The 15,056-nt window shown below is 41.0% G+C and overlaps 1 protein-coding gene across 14 annotated transcripts in view; it reads left to right on the top strand.

Moving 5' to 3' along the window:
* The window catches only part of NCKAP5 (NCK associated protein 5), a 974,611-nt gene that overhangs the window by 763,622 nt on the left and 195,933 nt on the right, over positions 1–15,056 (top strand). For all 14 annotated transcript variants that reach the window (XM_032411698.1, XM_032411742.1, XM_032411716.1 and 11 more), the window contains one exon: positions 14,538–14,606. In XM_032411698.1, the coding sequence (XP_032267589.1) occupies positions 14,538–14,606 (69 nt within the window). The remainder of the gene's footprint in view (positions 1–14,537; positions 14,607–15,056) is intronic.

The following is a 15,056-nucleotide window of genomic DNA, read 5'->3' on the forward strand; positions in this document are numbered from 1 at the left end:
TCGCTGCCATCTGTCACCGTAGAACAGTATTACAGTACCAGTGACTGTGTTCCCTGTGCTGTGCCTGTCATCCCTGTGACTTACTCATTCCATAGCTGGAAGCCTGTACCTGCCACCCCACCCCCTCTGTCAGTCACCAGTACGTTCGCTATATGTATGGGTTTGTTTTTGCTTTTGTTTCTTTGTTTCTTCATTTTGTTATGTTAGTTTCTACATATGAGCAAAATCATAGATTTGTCTGTCTCTGACTTATTTCGCTTAGCATTGTACCTTCTAGGTCTATCCCACACTATCTCAAATGACAAGATCTCATTCATCTCTATGGCTGAGTTATATTTCATTGTGTATATAGACCATATCTTCTTATCCCATCCATGTATCGATGGACACTTAGGCTGCTTCCATAATTTGACTGTTGTAAATAGTGCTGCAATAAACATAGGGATGCATATATCCTTTTGAATCAGAAATTGCAGAAGACTACAAAGCGGGGCTCTTCTCTCGCAGAGAACGGATCGTTAAACATTTGCTAGCACACTCCCAAAGAGGAGCTTGTTGTTTTGCTGAGGTGAGAAGGTGGTCCCGCTGCCAGGAGGTTGTATGCAGCTCTTCTCTCAGGACCCGCAGCCACGGCTCCCCTGTGTCTGCCTCCACCTGGCTCGGTTACTCCATGTCAGTCTAAAGGGTTTAGTTGGACTTTTCTGTTATTGCTTATAGTATCGGGTGTAGGGGTGGGGATGCAGTCAGCAACTGTGGTGATGGGCCAACGTGTCATACCTGTGGCCTTTGCAAGTGGCAAGGGTTTGAAAGTAAGTTTGAGTAGCATCAAGAAACGGGATCTTGGATGCATGAAACAAAAGTGTTTATCCCCCTAACCAATTAATACTTCTTTTTATAATCCTAGCTGCAGTGTACAGCCCTGGGAAGTAAGAATTGTATATGGAAAGGGTCAGAATTACAAGAGGTCTGGGTCCCCTTCCGTGTCCCGGGCAGTGGAGGGTGTGGGAAACAACATTGTCTGCCCTCCCCGAGCATGGGTGTCGGTGGGGGGGAATGGCAACCCCCCTGCACCACATGTGGTGGGTGCTGTAACCAAGGCCAGCAGGGTGCTGTGAAGCATGAGAATAGGCATCTGGCTCAGTGGCATCCACAAGTGGGTTTGGGAAGAACTGTGAGTGGCACGTTTTTCTTTTCAATGACCCTAAGATATGGCGGAGATGATCATGATCAAGTCCTTCCAGGCCTTACAAGAAAGTCTTGTAGGTGATCACTTGTGATATGATTTCAAGGTGGAATGCGATGCCCTGTGCCAGACCATCCTACGCCCCTGCAAACCTGCCCACTTTCTAATTCCTACAATGCTACAATTAAAGATTCACTCCTTAACCCTCTCTTAAAATGCAAATCCTCTTAGTGCTTTACTTATCAGCTTTGAATCTTACTGTGAATGAAGTTGCGAGTATCTCTCTGAGAGCAGGGTTTTCTGTAGGGGAGGGTAGTAGATAAATGAGCACCAGCAAGTGGGAGTGAGGAGATGAGAGAGAGCTGAGGGAAAGGAGAAGGGGAGGCTGCAGGTGAAGGGAGCCAGTGCCAGAAGCTGACCTAGATGTGAGGCTGTTTAAAATACCCAGGTGTGGGGGCCTGGGTGGCTCAGTCGGTTGAGCATCTGACTCTCAGTTTTGGCTTAGGTCATGATCTCAGGATCCTGGGATCGAGCCCCGTCACGGATCAGGCTCCATGCTAGGGGGCAAATCTGCTTGAGATTCTTTCCCTCTGTCCCTCCCCACACTTTCTCTCTTTCTGTCTCTCAAATATGAATAAATCTTAAAAAAAAAAAAATACCCGGTTGTGAGGGCCCAGGTTGCACTTTTCTTGGCTGGAATCTCCCCTGTCCACAGAATATGCTCTGGATGACACCCCTCCCCCTGCTAAGCCTGTGAGCTGCCCCGAGTTCAGATGGGAGTTATTGTACAAAGGACAGAAGTAAACAGACATTGATCGAATCCTATAATGGGCCAGGCTCTGTGTTAGATGTGTTTTACATTCATCATGCCATTCAACATCAAAAGAGTGATGGGTATTTATTATCTTCTCATTTACCAAGGAGAAGACACACTCAGAGCCCAGGTGACTTGCCTGCGGTCATGGTAGGGAGAGGCAGCACCAAGATCCGAATAAACACTTACCTGACTTCAAAGGCCAGGCCTCTTGCCATTATAAAAAATAAAAATAAAAAGGAAATTTAAAAAACACACTATTAGAATCTCGTATTTTCCTCTAGGATGATATACCCTTCTTACCACTCCTACCACCTACTGACTCCCACCCATGGATTTCTTTCCCGTATATCCCCTGTAGGCAAGAAAATTATTGAGCTTTTTTTTTTTTCTGTGTCTGTTGTGAAAGCATTACCTTTTATTATTTTTCAGATTAGAATACGATATCAAGTAATATTTTTCCAAATCACACACATATTTTCCTATTCTGCACGGACACACAGACACAGAGACACACATTGACATATCTGCTCAGGGGCTCACCCCGCCCCCCCCCCTCAGTGAGAATCACTGAGGTCTGAGGAGAGAGATGGACTATAAACTGAGTAAGAGAAAGCGAAGTACAAAATTGTATGTTTTCATCTGTATGAAGTGAGAATATTTAGGGTGAGTGCTCTACTCGAAGTACGCAGATGGTACATTGTGGAAGCAGAGAGCAGGCACCTGCCCCACCTCAAGAGATTGGTGAAGGCTTCCTGGTGGAGGTGACAAACATGGTGGCCACCTCCAGTTCCAGAAAAGCACTAAGAAACTCCTGAGCAGTTCAAAGTTGACGATAACTAGGGGGTGGTAGAAGGTAACAACTGCCTTCATTCTGAAATCAATCCATCTGGGACACTGGTTCTCAAAATGGGGTTCCCAGGCAGGTAGCATCAGCATCACCTGGGAACTTGTTAGAGACCGAGATTCACAGATCCTTCCCCAGAGGTACTGTGTCCAAACTGATGGAGCCTAATAACCTGATCTAAAAAGTACTCCAATTAATCCTGATGCACCCTCAAGTTTGCAACCCCTTGGTCTAAAGCCCCACTTAAGGATTTAAATTCTGAAAGTACACAGACATTTTACCATAAAATGTTTTCTCTTTAATTCTTCAAAAATGAACCTGTGGACAGGTCTGCATAACATTTTCTTCTTCTTCTTTTTTTTTTTTAAATTTTATTATGTTATGTTAGTCACCATACAATACATCATTGGTTTTTGATGTGGTGATCCAAGATCCATTGTTTTCGTATAACACCCAGTGCTCCATGCAGTATGTGCCCTCCTTAATACTCATCACGGGGCTAACCAATCCCCCCTCCCCCCCCCCAAAACTCTGTTTGTTTCTCAGAGTCCATAGTCTCTCATGGTTCATCTCTCCCTCCAATTCCCCCCCCCCATTTTCCCTTCCTTCTCCTAATGTCCTCCATGTTATTCCTTATGTTCCACAAATAAGTGAAACCATATGATAATTGACTTTCTCTGCTTGACTTATTTCACTTAGCATAATCTCCTCCAGTCCCATCCATGTTGATGTAAAAGTTGGGTATTCATCTTTTCTGATGGCTGAGTAATATTCCATTGTATATATGGACCACATCTTCTTTATCCATTCATCTGTTGAAAGGCATCTTGGCATCTTCCACAATTTAGCTATTGTGGACATTGCTGCTATGAACATTGGGGTGCATAGGGCCCTTTTTTTCACTACATCTGTGTCTTTGGGGTAAATACCCAGGAGTGCAATTCCTGGGTCCTAGGGTAGCTCTATTTTTAAATTTTTGAGGAACCTCCACACTGTTTTCCAAAGTGGCTGTACCAACTTGCATTCCCACCAATAGTGTAAGAGGGTTCCCCTTTCTCCACAACCTCTTCAACATTTGTGGTTTCTTTCTCTGTCCATTTTGCCATTCTCACTGGTGTAAGGTGGTATCTCAGTGTGGTTTTGATTTGGATTTCCCTGATGGCTAATGATGATGAACATTTTTTCATGTGTCTGTTAGCCATTTGTATGTCTTCTTCAGAGAAGTGTCTGTTCATCTCTTTTGCCCACTTTTTGACTTGATTATTTGTTTTTTGGGTGTTGAGTTTGAGAAGTTCTTTATAGATCTTGGATACCAGCCCTTTATCTGTAGTGTCATTTGTAAATATCTTCTCCCATTCTGTGGGTTGCCTCTTTGTTTTGTTGACTGTTTCCTTTGCTGTGCAGAAGCTTTTTAGCTAGTGAAACAAAAGCAAAAATGAACTTTTGGGACTTCATCAAGATGAACTCAAGATAAACATTTTCTTCTTGCAGGGGATCCTGAACTCCGTGAACTAGGGATGTCTTTTTATTTCAACTTCAGTGCTCACTGCCTTGTTCTGGGCCTGGACCCAGTGGGAATCGCTAAGGTTTGTTGAGGGCAAGAGCAAGGACATTTGATGATGTGTCTGCATGTATGGGCACACAAGTGTCCATGTATATTTCTGTGGTGGGTGGACACAGCTTATAACTATTTCCTGAAATTTTTCAGGATGACAGAATTTGCCTCTAGCTGTACAGGAGTCCTAGACCGTGCCCAGGTATAAAGACTCTAGTTCTTAAATACAGTCAGTGGGAACCACCCCTTAGCCACCTATCCCTGGCACAGCCACTGCAGTGACCGGACATGTTCAGGTGAATGATGCAGACTGCATCAGTTTCATCGGATGACAATGTTGGGAAAGAAATTCAATATCCAGGTCTAGTTTTTGGTGTCTTTTGTACTCAGGCTTTCTACCACTCTGCTAAGTTAAAATGTGCATAATTGGGTGGCATGCTTGATGGCATACTTAGCCCCTCCCTTGGTGCTTTACCCTCCTAGTGTTTTTAGACAGCTTTCAAAATAGAACAGACGGCAGTATAATTAGGGATATTTGGGGCATGCCTGTGTTTTGCTTGGAAGGCTGGATGTGAAGTTCCTTGGCCCACAGACCGAAGTTGCTAGGCTGACTGTAAGTTATTTAACTAGAGTGCCATAGGACTCTGATTATGGTGGCAGCCATAAAAGAGCACACCGTCCCACCTATGGGGCCAAACCATGGTTTCTTGCCCTTATTCTGACCTATCTACCTTTGCTGAACTGAGGGGTTTTCAGCAAGCTGGGAAGATGTCATTTTGAAAAAGACCCGCCTTTGCAGCAGTAGTAACCACAAGTATGCATCCTTTGTAATTATACTGTGGATTGGACTTTTTCTTCTTTTTCTTTTTCTCCTCCTTTTTCTACCTTCTTTCCTCCAGACCATTCTACCCCTGCTCAATTTCTACCACTTCAATTTGCACGCCATCAGTTTGTTCTTGTTCATCATTCTTGAACCCAAGATTTTCTCTGCAGTGGATATTTACTGGTGCCTGACATTATTCACTTTCATAATGATTTGACAGTGTCTTCATCCAGGGTTCTAGCATGGTGGGATAATTTATTTCTGATTGCTAATACAAGTAAATACATTTCCTTGGTATTTTGTTCAAAATTATATTATTTTTATTCATTCCAATGACGACTTCTGCTGTTGGTTTGAGTGAGCTTAATCAAAGGTCAAGGTACCTCTTCAAGAAATATCTTTCCTACCTCATATAAAATTAGTAGGTTTTTTTCCCTCTAATCTTGTTGCATGACAGCTTTCAATGTGAGACAATTTGTTTTCTCTACTAGGTTTTTTCCTTCTTTGAGGTAGTCCTTATGTTTTATATATCTTTGTATCCTCCCTAGAATGCTTCTTGGAGAACAGTGAGAGATCAATAACTGGATGCATGCATGGAAGAAATGATGTTCTAGCTCATCCCCTAAATATGTCCATTCCACTTATCTATTGTTGTGTAAGCTTTGAGGCCTAAAATGACTGTTTTATTCTCCTCACAATTTTGTGGGTCATAAATTTGAAAAGGACACAACTGGATTCATCTCCAATCCAGGTGGTGTCAGCTAGAGTTAGAAGATCCATTTCCAAGATGGCTTCTTTATTCCCATGTCTGGTCTTTATCTCTCCCCATGGCATCTCATCCTCCAGGGCCTCTCCATGTGGCTTGGGCCTGATACCACCTCAAGACACCAGCCTTCTCACATGGCAACTCAAGACACCAAGAGCTAGAGTTCTGAGAGGCCAAGGTAGAAGCCAAAAAACTCGTAGTCTAGCCTTGGAAGTCCTCAGAATGGCACTTCGGCCACATTCTATTGGTCATGCAAGTCAGTAAGGCCAGTCCAGAGTCAAGGAAATAAATCATAAAGCATTTTTTGCAACCATCTTTAATCTACCACTATGATAATACTAGTGATGAGTGAAATTAACATTCTTAAGTAAGGAACAAAAACTGAATTTCTCATACTGCTCACTATAGAGAAGTAGGAACTTTAAATACTCTGCCAGTTGTCAAAATGTGTCAGATGATGTATACTGGGTTTTTTTGTTTAGAACCTATAGACAGCATAATAATATTGGCATGTACAAAGAGTAAAAATTGTTTATTTGTTTAATTTCCCACTTGGCTATAAGATATTATCTAAAAGATGCATTAGGATGTATCCATATGTATGTGTATGACCACCACTGAGAGGACATAGGTAAAAGTGCCTACCTAACACACTACTTGTGCAAACTCATCGATATTAAGTACATATAAATACGAAAATGAATTTTTGTTTCTACACAAAACTCTAGCAAAAATGCACTAATTTAAATTTTTCTCATTTGAAAAGATGCATATAAGGCTTGATCCCTACCTCAGAGAGCTTATAGTTTAACTAGAGAAGACTAATAATATTCATAAAATTAATAATCCCAACTGAAGACATTATAATTGATTGTTGAAATGTACGACTCCTCCTTTTGGTAGAGTTCAAACCAATGGACATAGGAGGAAAAGTGGAATTTAAAAATTACTATTTGGTAACTATCACTGTAATACTTGTTTTAGGCAAAAAATTATCAATGGATTCTAAAATAAATGAACAAAGTGTGGGTATTTAGATATTTGCATAATCTCAAAGACTTTTGGATAGTTACATATTTTCAAAGCAACTCCCCATAAGATAGTTATGATTATAAAAGGAAATACTTTAATGTAACCATGAGGAAACATCAAACAAACTCAAATTGAAGGACACTCTACAAAATAGCTGGCCTGTATTGAAAAATGTCAAAGTCACGAAAGACAAAAAAACTCTTCCATGTTATAGGAAACTAAAGAGAAATGACAATCGGATGCAGCTCTGGGAACCTGGAATTAATCCTGGACATGGTAAGGACAGTAGAGGGATAATTGGTGAAATTGGAACAAGGTCTGTAGAGTAGATTAGGTATTGTATCAAAGTTAATTCTCGAATTTGATAGCTACACAGTGGTTATGTTACAACATTATTTTGTGTATTAAGGGGTAAAAGGCTATCATGTCTGCACCTTACTTTCAAAAAATTTTTTTTAATCATCTCTGATTATAAATAGGCATAAAACAAATGATCAAGTAAATGTGGTAAAAAGGTAAACTTTGAGGAATTGGGAGGGAAAGCAAGGGGGATTCTTTGTAATGGTTTCCAAATATTTTTGTACATCTGAAATTACTTAAAATTTAATATATGCCTCCATTTTAGTTTTTTAGGTTCAGATTTGAGCCACACCACAAAAAAAAAAAAAAAAAAAAAAAAAATGAGTGGAATTTAGAAGGGTCAGTAGGGAAGTGGAGCATATCCCAGGCTCCCACAGCAGAACCAGAGGTGCAGCCTTGGGAACAAGAGCTGGGTCTTGATGAGAGACCTCGTCAAGTCAGGAGCGTGGCCTGACTTGAGAGATGCCGAATTCTCTCACGCAGCAAACACAGGTGGATGGATGTTGGATAGATGAGTGGGAACAGAGTATAGGCGGTGAAAAGCCTGCAGTGGAGTCGTTACTCACTGCAGAGGGAACTCTTTTGTGTAGAACTGTTCTAACTTTGGTCTGTGGAAAAGGATGTTGTATTAGTCCGTTCAGGTCACTACAACAAAATACCATGGACTAGGTGGCTTATGAACAACAGAAATTTATTTCTCACAGTTCTGGAGACCCGGAAGTCCCAGATCAAGCCTCTGGCATGGTCAAGATCTGGTGAGGGCCCTCTTCCTGGTTCATAGCCAGCGCCTTCTCACTGTCTCTTCACATGGTGGAAGGGAGCTAGCAAGCTCTCCGGAGCCTCTTTTATATAAATCTAATCGACTTTTGAGGATTCAGCCTTCATGTCCTAATCACTCCCAAAGCACCCCCCACCCCAATACCATCACATCAGGCATTAAGATTTCATCTTATGAATTTCAGGGGACACAGACATTCAACTATGGGAGATGTATTAAGCAAATTCATGGTATAGAGAGATTTTAGATCTAATTAGCATTTAGAGAATTAATGTGCAACAGTGATCTAGAAGCATCAGTCCTTTTAGTCATTTGTAAGCTCTGGCCAGAATTTATTCACAGAGCAAGACCTCTGAAAAACATAGTTCCTTTTAAATAAATGTTCACTTAGACCCATCCGCCACAGTGAACCAAAACAATATGGATTTACTCTATGAAGCTGCTCAGTTTTATAAAGACGTGTGAGAACATTAGAGATGAAATCAGGAACATATTTAAATCCCAGCAACTGGAAGTCATGAGGAAACCACACTGAGCTCTAAATGAGGGACTCAGTCTAGCAAAAGTTTTTGGTTGTTGTAGAAGACAAAGCTGAACACAAAGACCCACTGTTACATTTAGCATGCATGCTCTAATTACATCCTCTGGGTATACTGATTTAATAACATAATTTCTTGAAGTAGAAAAGACCTGTGTTGTAATTCCTGTAATTCTCAGCAGTGACACCTACTTTTTCTCTTTTCCTCTCTCCCATGTCCTTTTTCATTCCTGCCATAAAATGATTTACTGTTTCTTTAAATCACATTTAATTAAGGTTTGTTTCCCCCCCCCCCTTTTTTCCCCCTGTTGCCTCCTGTTGGTAGCAGGTAAATCCTGAATTTCTAATAAATGCAAATGGATTAAAGAAGATCACAAGTTCAAGATTATTTTAACTTCACTGGCATAATTGTTAATATCTCTGTTGTCCCCTGGGATATGTAGGATTACATCAATTAAATTGGTCTCTGCAACTGAACACATTAACCATAACTGTGACAACTAGTGTCTTCCCCAGCACCCTTTAGGTGTTTAATTTGCTTGCCTGTAATAGATTGTCAGAGCAGTAAACGTGAGGCAAGTAATTTAAGTGGTATAATGATGGTAATTATCTGAATGGATCGATTGCAGTGTTATTGCAACATGATATTGTGGGTAGGAGGGAGATGGAGACATCTCATATAAATCCCCATTTTCAGCTTTATTTCCTTAACACATTTTTTTCTAAGACATTTAAAGTGAAAACAGCGTAACCTGGCATTGCCATTCTCTCCTTTATCTCTTCCCATTATCCTTTGTGCCATTACCTTCCTGAAACCAGCGGACCCCACACGAGCTCAATTTGTCTAAAGAAAGCAGCGACTTTATAGAAATGGAATTCCAGCAGTTCCCCCGTGATTCACGGTATCCAAATATTTGAACTGGAAGTCACTTTGTGGATTGGCTAGGCTGCTCCCTTCATTTATTGCCTAAGGAACTGTGAACCCAGCAGGGTTAAATGACTCGCTAAAGGTTTCACACCCCGGTATTGCCAGGTAGCCTGCAACGATGGGGCTAGAACCTGGCGTCAGTCCTCCCACCTGGGCTGAGGGAGGACCTGGGAGGTTACACCAGCAGCAGGTATGAAAGAGGTTTGGTGTGACAGGCCACAGCTGTCCCTGAAGGAAACAGCAACAAGCAATAAGGAAACAGCTTTCAGTTGAGTGTCAGGGATGAGGGGTAGGGGGTGGCAGGTGGGAAGGAAGAGAAGAAACAGTCTAGGGATAACCAATATTGAACAAGTCCAAACAGATGATCAGCATGAGGATAGAATCGCTGGGTTGTGTGGGAGATGTCTGCCCATGACAAGAGAGGAAAGCACATGGCAGGATCCTGCCTGAGGGACAGGAGTGTTCAGGTGGTTGCTAAAACAGGGACCAGGTCCAGAGGAAAGAAGTCAAAGTCAAGTATTAGAACTGATACCTGAAGAAGAAACGGGGATTTGAATCCTGGGACGTGAACCAGGAATAGGTCAAGATGATCTAACAGTGGCAAGAGCACTTCCAAAAAGGCTTCTGCTAGCATTTTCCCTCAAATTTGTGCCCCGTTTTCATTTGATCACTTCACCTGAGTTTCATTGTTGGTGAAAATAACAAACTGGCCTCAATATTGAGCTTTTTAGACACCTGTCAAGGAAAACACTGCAGTCATCAGAGGCACAAATAATACCACATATAACCCATGTCTTCTGTGTTACCAGAAAATGGAACATTAGAACTTTAAATCACTGTTCAGGAGACAAACACCAAATACCCACAGAACTTAGGGCTGCAAGCCTGTGTGTCCCAGGGGAGGGAGGTGGCAGAGTGTGGGGGCAAGGCACTCCTAGTACTGACCACAGATGGAGACTGGATGTGCCCAGTGCTGGCTGTAGGGCGGGGCTTGAAAGTGTAGGGGACCTGAGGTGACAGTCTCAGAGAAGCAACGTTTCTGGGGAGAAGGACGCAAAGAGAGAAGAGGTGCCATTGGAAGATCTGGTTCTGCAGAGAAAAAGGAAGAGGGAAAATTGTAAGATGCTAGAGAAATATAAGACCAACCTCCTCCAATCATCATGTGGTAAAGAAGCTAAAACAAGGGTAGAAACAGGGTTGATGAACAGTGAAACATGCTGATAAAGCAAAAAAGAATGCAACAAGAGGACTGGTAGGAAGGAGGACTGAGGGGAAAGGTGATTGTGGCATATGTAATTGGAGGGAGCTGAGGGACGTGATTTTAACTAGATAGTAATGATAAAGTAATAATAAGGGAATAATAAGCACTATTAAAGAACCTGCAAGAGGTGGAGGGGACTGGAGGAGGGGTAGGAGAGGAAGTGACACCTCACTGAGTGTACCTTTTAGTATAGTTTTGACTTTGGGACCATATTAATGTTTTCTATATTCTGAAACTGAGGTGAAATGCACAAGAGGGGAAATTAAATCTGAGTACTGTCAGAAACAAATGAACTGAACTGCACAAAGGAATAAATAGCATAACTACAGGAAAGAGTGACAGTTACCAATTTAGTAACTTTTGAACATCGCATCATTACTATATACCCACATTCTAAAGAAAAATCAAATTGTGAACTCTTCTTACTACTATTTTCCATACAGTAACAATTTTGCATGCACTGTGGGATTGAATAAATGAGTAAATGTATGGCTGCCTGTGTTCTCAGTGTAGAAAAGGAAGACACAAATATGAAAAGGGGAAGACAAAGAAGAATTCTGTAGTGGTTGGAGAGAGAGAGTTTGTGTGTGTGTGTGTGTGTGTGTGTGTGTGTGTGTGTGTGTGTATGTGTGTAGTGATAGGAGAAAGACAGAGACCCTTTCACTGAAAGGGACTGACAGAAATGACCTCTCAGTAGCAATGGCATTCATTAATAATCAGATCTTAATTTCCAAATATCATTCCCCAACTAAAAGCAAGCAGGATTCCTTGGAGAAATGGCATATTTCAGCAATGGCGCAAAGAAAGAGCAAAGTGGGCTTGGAACATTTCCCTGTGCCTAAAAAGAAAGCCTCTTCAAAATGATGAAAACATGTCAAAAGGACACAGGTTACAGAGGTTCACCTTTTCAAAGCTGGGATAACTTGAGCATCAAAATAAATAAAATAGTAATTCAGAACCCTTTCAAGAATCCATGTGTTCATACTGATAAATAATAAATAGGAAAAGCATTTTCTTATGATAGAATGTAAATTCATAAATGTAGTTGGAATAATAGAGTGAGAAATCACCATGTGCAACCATAGGAATCATTGATTCAGGGAAGATTCATCAATGGTTGCTAAGATAAACTGATGAAAGTTTGATGAGAAATATTATATTTTCATAGTCTAAAAACATCTCTGCACAATTTATTAACTACAATAGGAAAGTAGCTTTGGAGTGGAGAGATTTAGCAGACCCCACCTTAACCAAGTGATCAAAGCTAACATGTCCAATATGGATACATGGACATGACATAATTCTGATAGGATGCACTGAGAAGAACCCAGCATCAGTCATGTGCTACTCCTGCCAAGTGTGCAGGAGGAAACTTGAAACAAACCCTAATTAAGGGACACTCCACAAAATAATTGGCCTTTACTCTTCCAAGAAAGAAAAAGAAGGAAGGGAAGGGGAGGGGTGAGGAAGGAAGGAAGGAGGGAAGAAGGAAGGAAGGAAACAAAGAAAAGAAAAAGAAATTAGCATGAAAGACAAAGGACCGTTCCAGAATGTTCCAGCATCCTATATGAATGACAAATAGATGCAATAGGTGCTTGAGCCTGGATAGGTTTCAGGACTGGAAAAAATTGCTATAATGACACTATTGGAACAATGGATGAATTGGAATAGGTACTGAAGATCAGACTGTGGTATTATATCAATTAATATTTCCTAAACTTGATGATACTGTGGTTGTGTAGAAGAATGTCTTTGTTACTAGGAAATATACACAGAAGTATTTAAGGATAAAGGGCATCATGTCTGCAACTCCCTTTCAAGTTGCAGGGAAACACGATGAAAGAAAAAGAGAATGATCTAATGATCTCTCAAATGTGGCAAAATGTTAACAGTTGGTGAATCTGAGGAGAGGGGATGTGGGAGTTCTTCATACTAGTCTTTCAAATCATCTGTAAGTTTGCAATTATTTCCACATAGAAAGTTAAAAAAAAAAAAAAAAAAAACCCTGATAGGAAGACACTACAAAGGAAAAAAGTTTGATCTTTGCACCACCTAAAAATCATACCATTCTTTTGAAGAAAACTGGTTTAGAGCTATATATCCCCATTTCCAAATGTCAAGGAGGATTATAGTGAAACAGTTGGTAGAGCAGAGTTTGCCTGGGGGGGAGGGGCATGCTCACTGCAGCAGCCTTGGGAAGGGTTAACTTGCACAGCTCAGGACTCCAACGAGGCCAGTAGTAGCTGAAAGGGACTCAGGTCAGCCACTACAGAGGGCAGATCCCATGTCACCATTTCATGCTCCTTCTAAAACCTAATATGCATATACCTGTGTCTTTTTCCCCTTATTGTTTCGCTGGTAACCAGGTGACCATATTCGACCTAGTCTCCTCTAGAAACCTATTTACCATTTAGATAGCCACTGGCTCTGAGGAGCAGGAAAGCTATAGTTTTCTTATTTTATTTTATTTTATTTTATTTTTGCCTTTTCTTTATATTTTTTGTGTCTATTTTTATTTTTTTCTTTTTTATTGTTATGTTAATCCCCATACATTACATCATTAGTTTTAGATGTAGTGTTCCATGATTCATTGTTTGTGCATAACACCCAGTGCTCCATGCAGAACGTGCCCTCCTCAATACCCATCACCAGGCTAACCCATCCTCCCACCCCCCTCCCCTCTAGAACCCTCAGTTTGTTTTTCAGAGTCCATCATCTCTCATAGTTCGTCTACCCCTCCGATTTCCCCCCCTTCATTCTTCCCCTCCTGCTATCTTCTTCTTTTTTTTTTTTTTCCTTAACATATATTGCATTATTTGTTTCAGAGGTACAGATCTGAGATTCAACAGTCTTGCACAGTTCACAGCAGGAAAGCGATAGTTTTTAAAAGGGAAGGGGCAGGGGGACTCAAGTATAGCTCAATTCTTAAATTTCTCATTATATTCTTAGCTTAATAGCCATTGATTAACAAGGAAAACAACATGTTTGGTTTGCATTTGGAACTATGCTCTCATGAATTGACCTGAGATTCTTTTCTATGGCCTAAACAAATAGTGGGTTGTGAAACTGTAACAGGCCTTAATGAAGTGGATTGAGGCATTTCTTACATTTACATTTTCATAGAATGAAATAAACGTGGTAATCTTTTTACAGAACACTCACATCAGGCCATGATTTGATTTGCTACCTGTTCAGAATATTAAGTTTTGGGGCGCCTGGGTGGCTCAGTTGGTTAAGCGACTGCCTTCGGCTCAGGTCATGATCCCAGGGTCCTGGGATCGAGTCCCGCATCGGGCTCCCTGCTCAGCGGGGAGCCTGCTTCTCCCTCTGACCCTATCCCCTCTCATGCTGTTTCTCTCTCTCTCTCTCTCTCTCAAATAAATAAATAAATAAATAAATCTTAAAAAAAAAAAAAAAAAGAATATTAAGTTTTGCATTTCTCTAAATGGTAATGTACTTTTGTGAACAAGTTGATAAGACAGAAGTCATCCATGAGATATCTATAAAAGTACTTAGAGCAAACTTGTCTAAGATTCTTCTAAAAGATTGTTTTGGATCCTGAGGAGATATATTTAGTAACTGTATTGAATAAGTTGTCACCTAACACAACATTTCATGGATTTATTTGTATTATTTTTGTATGTCACTGCAGGCAGAGAATTCAGCATTGGCTTTGGAAAATGAAAATCAAAGGGAACAGTATGAGCGATGTCTTGACGAGGTAAGTGGACTTAGAAAGGTTCTTCGCACAAGGCTAGACTATTGAGGAATCCCTTGCTCAGATCTTAATATATGTCTGTTAGCAGCCTCTGCAGAACATTAGCATTTTGTCCTCCAAAGGAAGGTTGCAAACATGTATGTGGATATTGAGAAGGAAGGTCAGTCTCCCTCTCCCTCCCCCTCCCTCTCTCCTTTTCTCCCTATTTTAGTGTACAGGCATCTGTAAATTCCTTTTGGCTATGATTTAATATTCTTGGAACACAGTTGGGGAATGCTTCACTGTATGATAAATTCCTTCTGTCCAGTAAGTGTGATCCCCAGCCTGTGAATGAGAAAAGCCATGTCAAGGCACACTGCATCTCCAATTGGATGCTGTTTCTGAAAAAGCAAATCCTTGATAGAGTGGGTGGGGATGATGTTCACAGTTGGCGGCCAGAGGAAAAAAAAATCA

Source organism: Phoca vitulina, unplaced genomic scaffold, assembly GCF_004348235.1.
Source record: "Phoca vitulina isolate PV1807 unplaced genomic scaffold, GSC_HSeal_1.0 scaffold1, whole genome shotgun sequence".
Lineage (NCBI taxonomy): Eukaryota > Metazoa > Chordata > Mammalia > Carnivora > Phocidae > Phoca > Phoca vitulina.